Here is a 16531-nt window from a genome sequence, read left to right as displayed (position 1 = left end):
TCAGAAGAGAGTCAGTCCCTCCTGCCCTGTTTTTAGCAGGGTGCCCATCATTTCGAAGGGAAGCTCTCAGGAGCAAGAGCGCTTCCCCACAACCTCCCTCTGAAGCTGGGGCAGTCCTGGGACAGCCCCTGGTCACACTGCAGCAGCCACTTGTGTCGGGACATAAAACCTGTGTCGGCTAGTACAAGACCAGCATCTTGCTTTACATGCTCCCCTTAAACCATATTTTTGCTATTATATCAAAGTGCTCGGAGCTTTGAGAATAAAAGCTCCTGAAGGCAGATGCAATTAACAAAGCAACCACAGAACTTCATCTTTGGCCTGTGGATTTTTAAAGAACTAAAATAATTCCTCAAAGGCACATAAAGAAATCAGGCATCTGGACCACATGGGGGAATTTTCCTCAGGAAGCTAAGAAAGGCTGCATTTACTGACCGGGGACAGCACACTACTCCCTGGCATCGGCGCTGGGGAGGGAGAGCTGGGCATCTCAGCTGCCCCTGCACCAGCTCAGGTCCCCGGTGCTGAACCAGCCATGTTGGTAATGCCTGAGGCAGAAGTGACCACATTTTTTTCCTTTTTTCTTCATTTCAAACTGAACTGCTGACAAAGACAAAAGCAAAGTACCAGTCACTGTTAACAGAGTGACGTTTCTGTACTTCAGCTGAGCGCCCCCCCCTCCCCATCTCATCACTTCTGAAATGAGTCATTTTGCTCCAAAAAAAAACCAGGCACCAGTGGTAAGATTGTATTGGGCTTTGAAAAGTACTGCACAGTTTCAAAAGAAAGAAATTTCTTTTAAAAAGCAATATTAAAAGCATGCTATAAACCAAGTTCGCTATTCTGTTAAATGAAGGCAAAATCACTGAGATAAGAGTTACCAGTAAACCAAACATTACACATTTTAACCAGTCGCATTAAAACAGGACATGTTTTTTTCCAAGGTGCATGCACTGCTTTCAAACTCTAGCTGAGAGCAAGGGCCGAGAGGTCTCTCAGCAGAGAGGACTTTCTCCTGCTTCTAATAAAAAATCCCATCTGCCTCACTGGTGTGTTCCCAAATAAGGGCAAATGGAAAAACAGGAACCATCCTTGCCTTTAACATGATCCATACAACTGCCAAAAACCAGCATGTATTTAATAAATGCAATGTGGATTGTTTTATTTGACCTCCTCTTCACAAAATAATTTTATTATATGTATGAAAGCAGCATACAGGCAATAAAATTATGAAAACATTCACAATACATAAATACGCAGACCTGATGCAGGATGTATAAAGTTCATTAGAATTAATTTTTTCCTCTCAGTTCTCTTTTCCTGACAACACATTTTTTGATATATGTTATGAAAAGTTTCTCCAGAGGGTATTTGCGCCCATTCAGAAAACAAATCACTCTCTTTGAATGCTGCTGAATATTAACACCCAGCGGTCCTGTTGCTAATGTTCACCGATTGCTTTTGGCGTTACAAAGGGAAAGCAGCGGGGAAGGACAATGGAAAAGTAGCAGTTTTTGAATTGAACATTGGCAACTCTGGTTTGGAGCTCACAGGACGTTTTTGAGGTGGGGACTGCAGTTCCATCCATAGTTAGAAATGTCTTAATCCCAAATGGAAATGAGGCACTATTCCTTATTGAACGGACTGTTGGCATGGTAATTACTAAAATGTAATGTCCTCCCAGCTTCCAAAGTAAAGCACTAGGTACCTCACTTTTTAACTCTGACTGATACAGGAGCAGACAGACAGCATGATCCTGGTGTTGCTGCAGTAAAACAGATGATAATGAGGTTTGGCATGTTTCCTACCATTGTAACCAACCGTGTTTGTTCAGAAAAGATATCCAAGACTTGAAATAAGAAAAGTCTGAGAAAGCTGTTTATCTTACATAAATACAAAATATTATATACTAAGAATTGTGATCTAAGAAGCTTTTCTTCTCAAATTGGATTCTTCTTAAGGTTGTAGTCATATTTAAGGTATTTACAGATCCACAAACTTGACATTCTAGCAAAGTCTTTGTAACATGAAACTTTTTTAAAAATAAATAGCAGCAATTTCTTTTATTTCTATAAGGGAAGAGAATTCACAACTCAGTCAACGCTGGTCCTATCTTTTGAAAGAAATCCCACTTAAAAACAAAAGGCCATAAGCAAATGAACTCCACACCACATCAGTTTTGTAGATTCCTTCATTTCTTGCTGAGCTTCTTAGCCTTCCTTTATACCCTCACTGGCTCTCCAGGCTACCGGAGCTTTTAATAAAGTGCTGACTGGTTGACTGGCCAAAATGCAGTTATGACACTCCAAAAATATCCCATTATTTAGACATCTTAAATAACATAAATAAAGCTAGATCTCTTATAACATATGAAAAATATCAATTTAAAACAATAAATAAATAAAACTGGTATCCTCATATTACCTCCCAAAGCTTTAAAAATAACCATTCTCATTATAAGGCTCAATTATTTTTCAGAAATAATTTTAAGAAGGCCTCTACCTACCTTTACAATCCCTCAGTCTTAAATTAGGACCTGTTAACACCCACTATCACAAAACACAGCAATCTTTTAACTTCTAGTAAACATTAATCTTTAAATACTTAACATTTATCTTTTGCCTCATTTCAAACTAGAAATTGGCTTCTCTAGGTGTAGAGGAGAAATATTTTCTTTATTACTGCCCTGTATCCGAATTTGTATATATTCCTCAGCATGAAGAGTACAGATGAACATCCTTTTTTTTAACCAATTTTCAGTATCTTTTGCTGTTTAGTGTTTTAAATATTAAATTTGCTTTCAATGCCTGGAAAATTAATTCTGGGCTTTGCGTAAATGTGTATTTCTCCCTAGAGCTTAGGTTTTTTTAAAAAAGATTATTACAATGTACACTATTGGGTCTTGCTGGGTAAACCTTACTGCTCAGGTTTTATGCTGCCCATTTTGTGTAATGGGATTGATCTTTTCCAAAGAAACATCAGCTTCATAATCCAAGATACCCGACAGTGCTGGAGACATTTTCTCCAAGGTCTTAGACAGTTCACCCTCTTCTTCCTTTTTTAGAGGTTCTTCTTCTGGACAGATGATTGCATGTGGAATCAGATAAACCAGATTAGATTCTTTGGGGCTGGATCCTTTGGGCTCATGTTGGCTTGAAAACACAACTGCTCCATTATTGTTAATACTAACAGTCTCTATAGCATTGCTGGACATAGGGCAGAGCCTGTAGCATCCTAGCAGGGTTGAAAACGCCTTGCGGAAATCAGCATTGAAGGCATAAATGATGGGGTTGAGGGAAGAATTAGCCCATCCAAACCAAACAAAAACATCAAAGGTGGTGGAGTTAATGCAGAAAGCTTCTGCTCCCTTGGACGGTTCGGTAGGCTCACAGAAGGGAATCATGCAGTTCAACACGAAAAATGGCAACCAGCAGCACACAAACACCCCCATGATCACCGACAAAGTCTTTAAAACCTTCGTTTCCCTCTTGAAGGACATTTTGAAGTTGCTTTCAGGTTGCTGACAGTCCATGCTGCTCCTGTTGCCACTCGTGGTCTGGCAGTTCTTGGCATGCACTGCTGCCCTCTCCAAAGCTGAGATTCGTCGTATTTGCTTCTGAGCAATCCGGTATATCCTTGTGTAAGTTACTATCATGATGGCAACAGGTATGTAGAAGCTAATTAGAGAAGAGGAAATGGCATACATCCTGTTTAGGCTAGAATCACAGTTGTCCATGCTTATACCTTGTAAACTGGCGTTTAGGTCCAAAACGCTTGTGGTGGTAGCCTTGTGCCAGTTGAGCTGCACGGGGATGAAGGAAATCAGCACAGACAAAGTCCACGCCACACTGATCAAGATGAAGGCTGCCTTGGGGGTCATTTTTCTCTCGTACCTAAATGGGCTGGAGATGGCCCAGTATCTGTCCACACTAATGACACACAGATTTAAGATGGAGGCTGTCGAGCACATAATGTCAAAGGCCACCCAGATGTTGCAAAATGAACCAAAAGGCCAGAAACCAGCAATCTCGGCCACGGCTTTCCAAGGCATGACCAAAACCGCCACTAAGAGATCTGACACAGCCAAGGAGATGACAAAGAAGTTGGTCACCTTGGACCTCAGGTGGCGAAATCTAATGACGGCTGCACAGACCAGCGTGTTTCCCAGCAGCGTGGAGAGGATCAGCAGCGAGAGGAAGCAGCCCGTGAGAATCCGAAAGGAAGAGTCCCTTTCCACAAGCAACCCTTCCCCGTCCATAGTGGTGTCGTTCCAAGTCATAGTTTCTCCTGAGGGGAAATCATATCATGACTTTGATGACGACATCAGCTCCTTTCCTTGCAGAGACATCAGACATCCACTAATTACTCGTCACCAAACAGACCAAAGATTCTTTCTTATGGTCCCCACACCCCCAGATGGGCTTCATCCACTTTGAATCTCTCTGAATGACATTGAAAGCTCTACGAGCAAGAACTGCAAATGCACAAGTACAGTCAGCTCCACAGACCAGTTTTTAAGCAATCCCCTTCAGAAACACGTCGCACCACCCCAGCATGAAGTAGCCTAATTCAGACTGATCACCTGCAAATGTTCTGCTGCTGTCCTCTACAAATATACCCCACAGACAGGAATGCAATCACTTTTCCATGCTTGCACATATCCCACTTAAATAGACTATTGATCGAGTGTTTCCAGCGTCCATTGCACTAGCCCTTCATATTTACTGATGCGTACTATACAAGGTGCTTGTTCTCTACTTTGGTCCCCTGAATTTCTCACTGCTGAAACATTCCATTCCTTCCTCCTCAGCACGCTCCTGTTACAAAATCCATCAGTCCTCTGTTTCTGGGCAGCGTCAGTGAGCAATTCTTCACTTTGTTCCAAACCGGTCAAGTTTTACACTTCCAGAGACAAAGAATATAAACATACAGTAGGTGTGTTTTAAAGATTTTCAGTAAGAAGCAGCTCAGGTTATTTAGCTTTATTTAAATGAGAAATTCTGGCTCCTACCTTTCACCTCTGATTCTCTGTTTGCTCTGGAATGCAAGGCCGTCTCTCCTTCTCATTTAGTTTTGGAATTGCATAGCAAATCTTACACACAAAACCATCCCAGAAATGCTGCATCGCATCAGGTGCCTGCGTGTGTTTTTCCCTGAAAGTGCAAATTGGCAGGGGAGAAGTAAAACCAGGAGCCGCCGAAGTGGGACCACCAGAAGTTAGTTTTCCAGCCAGCAGCAGGTCTGCGCTGTCGGGCAGTGCGTGACGGACCCCGCCGGCGTGTGTCCAGCTACCTCCAGCCCATGGCCACTGCTGATCACTTGGCAAACGTGGGTGGCTGGGTCAGTCCCCGTCGCACTTTGTACATCCCGCAGAAGCGGCACATTGGGGCGATTCATCCCAGGCAAAAGGCACAGTATTCCCAGCACTGGCAAGAGCCGAGTAGCAGTTCTCTCTTCTGTCGTTCCCTGGAGGGAGAAAGAAGGGCAAGAGGAGGAGGCAGGACCTGAGTGAGCTCCTCTGTGCCACAACACGGGGTGCGAAGCCGGCGATGCCTGGAGTGGGTTCCTCTTGCAGCGGGGACAAGTGGCTTTAGCACTTCTCTGCCAGGTTACAGCTCTCCACGGAATAATCCCACCTCCTGCTCAGAAGGGCTGCGCTCCGAGGGTCGGGGCCGGCTTTAGCATGCTTCTTCCTTTAATAAGAGGGCAGGTGAAGGCAGCTCTTCATGCTCTCCCGCAGCCTGCCCCGGGCCGCGCATCTCCGGGGCCGGGGACTTCTCCTCCGTCCCGCTGCGAGGGGGGTCCCGGCGGCAAGGGCTTTCTTCTGCCAGGGGCAGGGCTCGGCAGCATCGCCCCTCCGGGAAAGCTCTGTCCGCCCGGCGTCTCCTTCCTAAAGGATTAAGACAAGGGGAAGAGAGGCATGGAGGCATGCAGAGGGCAAAAAGCAACCCCCCCCCCCTTCTCCTCCTCTCACATCTTCGGCCGGCCGCAGCTTCCCCCCTGGGCTGCCTCTCCCCGATTTTTCTGCCTTCCCGGGGAATAACCGGGATGCCAAGCAAAGCCGGGCAGCGAGAGAGGCTGCCCGGGAGTTTAAGGCACACGGGGACAACTTTGCCCCGTCCTGAGCTCCGCCGAGCCCCGGCACCCACGGGGTGCTGCGCGCTGCCCCGAGCCGGCCGCGTTCAAGACACTGATGCGAAAAGTCAGGACCGGCACCCAACTTCTGCCCGGGGGATGCTCGCAGCGGCTCAGGATGCCGGCTGCAGCCTGGGGCGGCCACTGCTTCCCCGACCGACACCAGCACCCCCGGGGCACGCTCGGGACCTTTTCCCCGGGACAAACGGGGTCGGGGTCGGTACTCACCGGCGGGGCAGGGGGGGTCGGGTCGGGTCCGGCCGGGCTGGCAGCGGGCGGGCAGCAGCCGGGGCAGCGCTCCCCCTGCGCTCCCCTCCGCTCCCCTCCGCTCCGCTCCGCGCCGCCTCCCCGCCGCCCGCCGCAGCCCCGCGCCCCCGCGGCACCCGGCGCAGCCGCGGCCACCGGGCTCCCTCTCCTGGGCGGCCGCGGCCCCGCGCCCCACCGCCGGGCAACCCCCAGGAGAGGGGGGCTCCGCCGCCGGGATGCTCTCTGTGTGCCCCCTTGCCCCCCGCAAAGCCCCCAGACCCGTCCCGGTTCCGCAGGGAGAGGGACCCCGGGGGATGCGGGGGCCGGGACACGGCGCCCAGGGATGGAGAGCGGCCCCCTGAGGACTCCCGGTGGAGCTTCTCCGGTAGGGCCGGGGCTCAGAGCCAAAAAAATCGGCTTGGCTAGCCCGGGACAGCCGCTAGACGGGAACCCCGAGGCCGCCGTCGGGCAGGGAGCTGGTCCGGCGAGCACGGCGCTGTGGGCACCGCTGGAGGGGCTGAGAAGGGTGCAACATCCACGGGCAAACTTCAGTTCCCAGGGGCATCCCTATCCCTGCATACGGGCAGGGAGGGAACAAGGAGAAAAACCTCAAGCTCAGTTTCCCGAGGGTGCTCAGGTGCCTGAGGATTTTGAGCGATTTGTCCCGGCTCAGGCGAGGGGGCAGCAGAGGGACAAGTGGCTCCGGCCCTCGGGACCTGCCGGGAGCCCCAGGGCTGGCACCCTGCGGGCAGGGGCTGAGTCCCGGCCTCTGGCTGCGGGAGAAAACTCGGGTCAAGCAACTGCACTCCTTGCCCGCAAAAATCTCAGACCGCTCTCTTCGGACGGTGTTTGCTTCTATGCAAAAAAAAAAAAAAAAAAAACCAATCCGGTTTGGCAGCAAGCCCTGGAAACAGAGCGGTTCCGTCCCAAACCCCTTCTTTCTACGAAAGGGATTTTTCTTTCTTACCTTAGCCACGACAGCCAACGAAGGAAGATGAACGCGTTGATTTACAAGTTCCTACCTTGGTATAATAATCTCACTTCCAAATGAAAAATCAGAAAATGAAGATAAAAGGCATCACGGGGGGGTTAAATTCTCCTGGAAGAACAAATAAGCTCACTAAGTTGTCAAGATGCATTTCCCGGAGTTCAGCGTTACTGAAGTTGCTTATGTGCCATCTATAATTTTCCATAATGTCAGTTAAAGCAGATACAGTGCTAAACTAACCTTGACTAGCTAACTAAAATACTTGTTTTCCCTTCCCCTCTCTCTCTCATTTTTAATTGCTTCTCAGCAAGTTCTCATTCCCCCTTCTTATTATCCTGTCCTTTAATCATCATTGATCCCCAGAGAAAAGTGAAAATAGAGAAGAAATGAATTCTGTGCTGTTTGGTAATAGAGATCTCTAATGAAACTCATTCTGAATTTTGTTTTTATATATTCAAGATTTATTTTTTTTCTCTTTTTCTCATTGAATCACAATACAGGTGAGGTTTACTGCACAATACTTGTCTTTTGAAAATGTAGCACACTTCTGCCTCTCAATAGAAACCCTAGGCTGAGGGGAACATTGCCTGCATAAGAAGTCGCTGAGTACATCTGCTTCTATTTGTGAGAATTTCAAGAGGCTCCCCCAGAGCGGCTTTCTACCACAGCCACCTTAGATTATTCCAAGAGGAATCACAGCAACTGCAGAGCACCCAAACAGCACAATCTTCCAGGCATGCAGGAAGGGAAAGCTGAGGTGCATATTGCAGAGAAGGGAGAAGTTCCCTCTCAATGATCTGCTTATTGAGTCAAATGAACTCTCCTGTTGGCTTTTGCTAGGGACTAGATTTTCCTGGGGAAAAAGCAGAATTCAGCATCAGGTGGTCTAATGCTGTTGATATGCGTGAGGGTTAAAAGTTTCATTTGATGACATCTTTGAGCTTCCCATAAGAACCTCACTTTCTTCATTTGTCTGGCAGTTCAGTTTCTGTTTCAGCTGCCAGAGCATCTCTCCTATCTTATCCCTAAGTTCCTGTGATCATTTTGTGGGTGAAAATTGGGCCTGGCTCAGCTGAGACCGTACCAGTGCAGCAAAGCCTCTTAAACAGCAGCACAGCTTTCAAACACTCACACTTCATGTAGGGCTCCCTGCTGTCCTCATTTGTCACAACAGGTCATTTGTAAGCTTTTAAAACTTTCATGGCTTAATAGTCATACCCAGGTGAGGAGCAGAAGTGAAATCCATTAAATCCCTATTGTTTAGGAAAATCCAGTGGTGGGATTAGGCAGCCGATTGACAGAGCCATGGCTGCCATTTATGCAAAGCATGGGCTGGATTTTCCTTTTGCTGCTCTCCAGCTGACGTGCTTTCAGCCAGTGCTGAAGGATCAGCTCTTGTCCAGGTCGGGGCTTGCCTAAAACTGCCAGCAACAGTGCAGGTGTTTCTTTGAGATCCCAAAACAAGTATAGATCTTGTTTAATTTTCCCTAGGCCCCAACATAAAACAGCAGCTTAATTTTAATGTTTTCCAACCACTACTGTCTGATGCTGGAATCAAAGCAATGCCCGGGAAAGGAAATCTTTTGTGTCTCTGTTACCACCCTGTGAGACACCTGCTCCTCCCTGGAGACTCTTTTTGGAGAAATGCCTACTTGGTTCTTGGTTGACGTAAAGATTTAAAAATATAAATACTGAGTAGCACCTTGATCCAAATGATCTTAATCCAAACAGTAATTTGCTACTGGAAGACCAAGCCAGAGTTGAAAGAAGTCCAAATCTTGTATTCAGAGACAAACACACTTCAATCTAAAAAAAAAAAAAAAAAACTTGTACTAACGCTGGAGAAAGGCAGCTTAATTTACAAAATAATATTACAGTATGTGGATACAAATTGTACTCATGTCACTCTCAGGATGACTTTTTGAGTCTGCATGCATGGGATGTATTAAACATGAAATCAGCTGAGGCATGTTAGCAGAAATAATGTCTGAAAGAGCTGTCAAGCTTCTAAATAACTGGTTATACTAAAAAGCCAAGATAACTTTAGCCTTAATTTAACCTTCTCGGAAAAATCAAAGGTTTCTGGAAATCGAACAACAGCTGTGAACTCCCTTAAAGATCAGTGAAGCACACTGGTTAAATGTATAATATCATGTTTGGGCATTCCACAGGGAAAAATGCAGTAGTGAGTACAAAACACAGAGCAAAGAGTAGAAGCAGAAAGAACTATTACTTTGCTGCTAAAAAATAAAATTAAAAAAAATCTGCAAGGATCTCAAGCTTATTCTTGTATGATAAAGACCCACCAGCAGGGAGAAAGGGTCAGTGAGAGAAGTGATATTTAGTCCCCAAACACTGCTAACAAGAGGCTCAAATAGTCAGTATTGAGTGTGGACTTCTTTTCCTTTTTTTTTTTTTTCCTTTTTTTGAGTGTAGCTTATGGGTGTGTCCACCTACAACTGGACCTTAGACCCTGGGCAATTCGGTAATACTGATCTCAAAAAGCTCATAAGTACCCTCATGGATGCTGACTTTTGAGCTCTTTCTGATGACAACTGGATGTCAGCTCTCTGCTGAAGTATGCTCAGAAGTCCGGGCACCAACAGGAAAATGAGGAATGAAGAAAGCCCAGATAAAAACAGCTTTTATGAAAGTATGAATTAAAATGACTCGTTCAAGTCCCACCTCTAACCCTGGGGTTGGAAAGGTAACAGAGGAAGTGTGCAGAAAGGATTTTTGCTCTCTGTGGGAACTTAGGCAGCAGATGCACAAAAAGCAGCCACTTGTCTGTAGGTGTCTGCATGCACTAGTTTTAGGAGATGTGGAAGGCCATAACCTGATTGTAAACCCGCTCTGTTCAAGCGGAAGCCTTGCCATCAATCCTTCTTTACGTTTTCAGTGCAAACCCCCACGAAAAAAAAAAAAAAAACAAACAAGGCTGGTTTCAGCCATAACCCCTGAGATTTTACAAGACACTGGCTCTTTTAGGATAGAAGTCAAAGACAGGAATGAGAGGGAAATATCCGGCTTGTAGCCAGGTACCAGAGCAGAAGCTGTCACCTGAACAACCCCATCTCCTGCCAGGCAGGAGCCACGGGTGATTGAGGCTCTGCACAATGCTGCCAATAACTCCATTATCTAATCAGCAAATCTCACACAGTGAATTTTTATGGGGGTTTTCCAGTTCCACCCACTCCCTCCCACAGGCCCAGAGAAAGACAAGTTCTCCACAACAAACACATGGAGCAACCCTTCCTCCTGCGGCTCCCCCTGGAATCACTCAGGCAGGGGACCCTAAATTTCCCCCCTTCTCTTCCTGGGATTCCCAACTGCTGCAGACACAGGATGGGAGAGGGATCACAGCCCTGCCAACGCTTTCCTCCAGAGTGGGTCCAGAGCCAAACTGTAGAGGATGATGAGAATAAAATGTTGCTGTGAAGAGAGGAGAGCTCAGGGGAAGGAATAACGCTTCCTCCAACAGCCTCATCCCCACCGCACAGCACAGCCCTGCCAGGAAACTCACAGCAAACCAACACAAAGCCTTCACTGAAACAACATAGCTCGGTCTTCCCAATCACCTCACTGACAAATGCAGGCACTCCATGTGCTGCTGATTTTTATATCCTACTCCATACATATAAAAATCCCTCCACAGTTGATTGCTGAGGATCTACTCTGTGAAACAGAACATAAACCAGTGTGTCAACACAAAAATACGGACTGCCCCCTCACTGCTGAGTTATGCTTTATTTTCATGTGCATAACTTTTTTCATCCTGTATGGGTTGCATTTTTTTTTCTTTCACTCCATACTGCATGGACATTTTAGGCCCTCAGATAAATTGGATATATGAATCAAAAAAGAAGTCACGGAAAAAATGACAGCACTTTTAATGTTAAAGATGGCTTTGACATATTAATTAGTACCTCAGAAATGAAATAAAGCCTGTGTTACAGAATGATTCATTAGAATGAAATTAATCTGAGAAATAATTAATTCTGAGTGGATAGATAAAAAGAATACAAATAGACATATTAGCAGCAAAGCTCTCCACAGTTGAGTGTTAGTGATTTCTATCAGCAGTGGATAAAACTACAGATAATACAATTTTCTTAGCAGATGGCTTGGTAGGTGGCACTCTCCACTCCTAAGCTGGTGTTATGAATTCACTCCTGAGCTGTGTGCCAGCCAGCAGCACAAAATGGATCCTTCTCCCATATTCCAGCCCAGCCCCTGACTGGTGGATGGTGGTTTCGCTTCTACCAGCAGACTTTAGTTTTTTCTGATGCAAGATGTGTAATGGTGAAAAGTGTTTGGTACTGACCTAAGCCCGTTGCCTCTAAAGGTTGGTGGGGCAGGTGAGGAAAGTCAGGGTGTTACACCACAGCTGATGATTTATAAGTACACATTATTGCACATCCAGGATGGTCACGCTCCACAGCCCTTCCATAGGCAAGCTAAAAACGGTCCTTGAATTAAAGAGAATTAAATGAAACACCAGGAAAAAAAATGATGAATGGAATGGAATGGAATGGAATGGAATGGAATGGAATGGAATGGAATGGAATGGAATAGCTCAGTGGGAAGGGACCTCAAAGCTCATCAGGTCCAACTCCCTGACCATGTCAGGGCTAACCAGAAGTTAAAGTGCAGTATGAAGGGCATTACCCAAATGCCTCTTGAACACTGACAGGCACAGGGCATTACTGGGAAGCCTGTTCCCATGTCTGCCTGCCCTCACAGTAAAGAACTGTTTGCTAATGCCCACCCTGACCCTCCCTGACGCAGCTCCATGTCCTTCCCACAAGTCCTGCCGTCCGCTGCAGGTCCCAGACAGCCCTTCTGCCTTTGGGGTGCTGCAGCTGGGCCAGCCCGGGATTCCACCTTCAGCTACAGGGATTAAACTGTTCTTGGAGGCAAGGTGCTGGTTGTCAAGCTCCTTACAAGTCACACAGTCTGGGCTTGAAGGCAGTCAGAAATATTCCAGCGAGTTAAATAAAAAACCAGAAGTGACAGAACAACATTCCCAATAAGAACCCAAACCAGGGTCCCAGCTTTGGTCTGCCTCATTCCTCCTGCCACAACTTCCATCTGAGCTTTTGAAAAACCCATGAATCTGACCCCAAACCATGACATAATCCCGAATGCACTTTCACCTCACCTCATCTGCACGTGTTTTTCCATTCCAGGCTCTGTGCCAGTCCCACCAAACCAGGCAGGACTGGTTCATCCCAGTAACGTCAGGAACGTCTTTGCAGCTGCCTCAATGTCCTTGGCTTTTCCCTGCCCTGCTGCTGCAACAGCAGCTCCCAGAGCAGTCTCTGTTTTCGAAAGCTGGAAATGTTCCCTGCGCTTCATCACCGATTTGTCAAAATCTGTCTCAGGGTCAGGGGCCTCGAAGCTGGTGGGCTGCCCGTGCTCCCGTCCCGCGAGGCTCAGAGGTGCTGGGCTGGGTGCACATCAGGGTTTGGCTGTGCCAGCACTGACATTTGGAGTCCCTCAAGCTGGTCCTCTCCCTTTAGGAGAGTTTCAAATTAGGGTCTAGCTAAAAGTTGCATTTAGGGAAGACTCTTGGATTTGATCCTATCTACTTCCTGGTTTCACTTTTTCCCTCGCTGTTTACAGTGGTTAATTTCCTCTTGTGCTTTTCTCAGCATTGCCTTCTAAGAACTTCCCACAGGTCTTTAGGAACTACAGGATACACAACTTGACCAGGGATTTTCCATTTCTTTCTTGCATTTTTCTACATCCTTTTACAAATCTCACATGCCTTTTTAGGATTTTCCTGGTGATCTCAAGGGAGATTCCCTCCAGCTTTCTAGGAATTTCCACACAGCTTTCAGGGAATTTTGTATTGCTTTCTAGGAAAAGTTGCCATTGCTTCCTAAGAATTTCTTTCACCTTACTAGGAATTTACATTTGCTTTCTTGGAATTTACAGTCGCTTTCAAGAAATCACTAATGCTTTTCTAGAAATACCCAAATGCTTTCTAGTAATTGTGCTCCAGGAATTGTTTCCAGGAATTTCCTGCTGCTATGAATTTCTCACCACTGTCTAGGTACTTCTACCAGCTTTCTAGGTATACCTATCACACTGTGGCATGGTGTCACATGCTGTTCCGTGCTGTTAATGCTGTTGCATGTGGTGGTGTCTTGTTTTGCCCCATGTTGTGTTGTCACTTGCTGCTCTTACCAGATTGTTTGCGTTGCTGCATGCCTTCCCGTGTTGCAGCATGCCCTTGTGCGTGTCATCCGCTGCTGCCACACACTGTCAGTGGTTCTCAAGTGCCATCCTGCATAGCTGCAGCAATAAATATTTGAGGGTTCATAGTTTTAATTACCATTTTCCAAATCCATTGGAAAGAGCGAGCAGGTGAAAGTGTCATGAGTTACCAACATATGGTCCCAAGAGGATGATGAAATAATTTGTCCAGCCCAGTTGAAGCTGCTGTGAGACCCTATGGGATGGTGCTAAAGCAGGAGGGAACTACCCCTCCTCCTGCCCCATGCTCCATCCACAGCTGCCATCAGTCTGCCTAGTCACCAGACTGCCAACAGCACCTGGCAAAAGTGCTTCAGCATATGAACAACCCCACAAGAGACATTTATGGAATAGCCACATCATAGAAGAAATGGCTTCCTAATCCCCTTGAAAGGCTGGTTTATGCCTTTAAATGTAGCGCTATGTCCCTTTTAAATGCAGACTGGCTTTTCATGTTCCTTTGCTTCCAGTCTTATCTGATGTAACTATGCATGTTTTCATCTAGACAGATAGGAAAATTTGGTATGCATCAATTTAGCTTGGCACAATATAGCATGAGTAACCTAAAATCAGGTTCAAATACTGCAGACGGAGCCAAAATCTTTAACTGATTCTGTAACTCGTCCTCAATCAGCTTATATAAGGCTTCGGTATAATTTATGTTACCAAAAAGTTGTTTGTTGGACCAAAATTCCCTAGTTAATAGTTTATTCATTAGCAGTTCAGACTATGGGAAAACAGTGTGATTTTTTTTGATATACAGACACGGAAATCCCTAGCTCATTTACAGAAACAATCTTTGAATTTATGAGCACTCCTCAGACTGTACTAACGTCCCTTCCAGTCTGGGGTTTGGATTTTCTGGGAAAAAAAAATAATGCACAGTAAGTCAGCAGGCCAAAACAAATGCTATATAAATTCATGGTTGACCTAGCCCAGTATTCTGCTGCTGATAGTAAAACACAGCACCAAACCTTCACAGGCACCTCCCATCAAGTGAGTGCTAATGAATAGTTCCCAGAAACGTGGCGGGTTTCTTCTGGCAAACCTCTGACAGCAGTCAGCTCGGTGCCAAGGCCAGTTCCTAACACTGTCCTTGAGAGCCAGCAGCTGAACACACTCCGGCTCCTTGCTCCGTACCTCCCCGGCCATCACCACACATCACTTCCCACCTGCTGCACAACTAACTGCCTTTCTCCCCGAGCTGAAAAGTCTTGACATAGCCCACGCTTGCCTTTCCTCTGTCTGACTGCTGTTTGTGACACAGGGTTTTGGAAAGCTAGTCCTGTAGTGCCGCTTGCTGGGGAGCTATGCTAAGAGTTGCAAGGCACAGCAGCTCTTCGGTTTTGTCGGCTGATTCCCGGTGCCAATTTGAAATGGCAAAAAACATGAAACGCATTAATGTCCAATGTAAATATTATGAATAGAGTGAAGCTTGAGGAAAGTAAATACAGTAAAGCTCATTTCTTAGATGAGGCAGGAACTGTGAAAGAACAGAAATCCTCCTGCTCTGGGTAGCGTAGGGAAGAGTTTGCTCTAGAGCAGTCCAGGAATTCTTTCAGGTGAAAACACACAGACAGCTAAATTCATCTCTAGTTTAGCAAAGACAAAGGATTGAATGCACACCCTGGGGGCTGCAGGAGTCTTATTAACAGGGTCCCTAGGAAATAAGATAACTGAAAGGAATGCTTCACGTGGAGCTAAGGTGGGGCTTCTTTGATGAATCCCCTTGTAGTCTCTAGGTGTGTGCTTTCTGTAAGTACTATTAATGCTAACACAGTAATTTGACTCCACTGTTTCACCTCAGAATGGAAGCAGGATGAGGCCAAAGCACACTTCTGGAGCTGGCACATCCTCCTGAATCCTGCATTTTTAAATGCAGCCTAAAGCACTTTTAGTATGAAGATTAGTAGAAAATACCTGTAGCCAGAGGTTAGCCATTCCACATGAATACCTATATTCACTCGTTTGCCTTCCAGTTTTCTGGTTCATGAGCAGTTGTGGCTGGTTGGTCAAAGCCATCTCAGAATTTCTCGAGATTCACGGAAAAAAAAAAAACAGATTTCTTTCTCAGTGATGAGAGAAATAACTAGTCTAGTGAAAGAGAAGTTATGCAGCTGTTCAACACCATCTGCACTAAATATAGAGCAAATGATTAACTCCAGCAACGAATTTATCCATCGCTTTTCATTTAGCAGCTCATAGAAGTTGAAGTACTAATAAAATTTATATCCAAGATTCTGCGAGCAGAGTGTCTATTGTGACATTCAGGAGAGGATACGTGTGGCTTTAACACAGATTAACAAGTTAGTATCTTCGGCAGAGATGAGAATTGTTAGAGGCAGAAGACACCAGTCCTCAGAATGTAAACCATATAACACAGGATCAGTTATCCCCACTGGCGATTAATTTGTTTCAATGCACAACATCCATCTGTCTCCATTTTCTGAATGAGATGTCTTTCCTGCTCAGTCAGTGCATTGCTTTTAGCAACAAGTGTTAGGGCTGGACACCTTCAAAGGTGTATTCAGTACTTGATCTGTCAGTGGGCATGGACACAGATCTGTCCGGCAAGATTAAAAAGAGCTAAAGACACTAGCAGAAAAGTTAATAAATTGTGAACAATTTTGTTGTGCAACAAAAATGCAGTGCAAGAGTATCAGCGCCAGCTTTTATTTTTTCATGATGGAATCTCACCTGGAATACTTGCACATGCAATTATCGTTCATATCCATAAGTACGACACTAGTTCTGGAGCCATGGGGGAAACACATGGCTGGACATCTGAGATTTGACATGTCCATGTCAGAATGAGAGCTGAAACTTAGAGGTTGGACTAGGTGATCTTGGAGGTCTCTTCCAACCTAGATGATTCTGTGATTCTGTGATTAGCTTTTCATT

The 16531-nt window shown here is 45.9% G+C and overlaps 1 protein-coding gene across 2 annotated transcripts; it reads right to left on the bottom strand.

The window, feature by feature from the left end:
* Positions 1–736: 736 nt before the first annotated feature.
* DRD1 (dopamine receptor D1) lies at positions 737–6477 on the bottom strand. 2 transcript variants are annotated; one of them, XM_040573687.1, is made up of 3 exons: positions 6364–6477; positions 5012–5890; positions 737–4902 (listed from the first exon to the last, which is right to left on the bottom strand). In XM_040573687.1, exon 3 carries the CDS (start codon positions 4277–4279, stop codon positions 2924–2926), a length of 1356 nt encoding a protein of 451 aa, XP_040429621.1. In that variant the 5' UTR covers positions 4280–4902; positions 5012–5890; positions 6364–6477; the 3' UTR covers positions 737–2923. The 2 variants fall into 2 exon arrangements, with proteins under 2 accessions (XP_040429621.1, XP_040429620.1); XM_040573686.1 differs by having other exon boundaries at positions 1140–5890; positions 6364–6468.
* Positions 6478–16531: the final 10054 nt, after the last annotated feature.

The sequence above is a fragment of the Cygnus olor genome, chromosome 14 (genome assembly GCF_009769625.2).
Source record: "Cygnus olor isolate bCygOlo1 chromosome 14, bCygOlo1.pri.v2, whole genome shotgun sequence".
NCBI classification, from domain to species: domain Eukaryota; kingdom Metazoa; phylum Chordata; class Aves; order Anseriformes; family Anatidae; genus Cygnus; species Cygnus olor.
The sequence above is the reverse complement of the archived record's forward strand: the minus strand, read 5'-3'. Positions and strand labels throughout refer to the sequence as shown.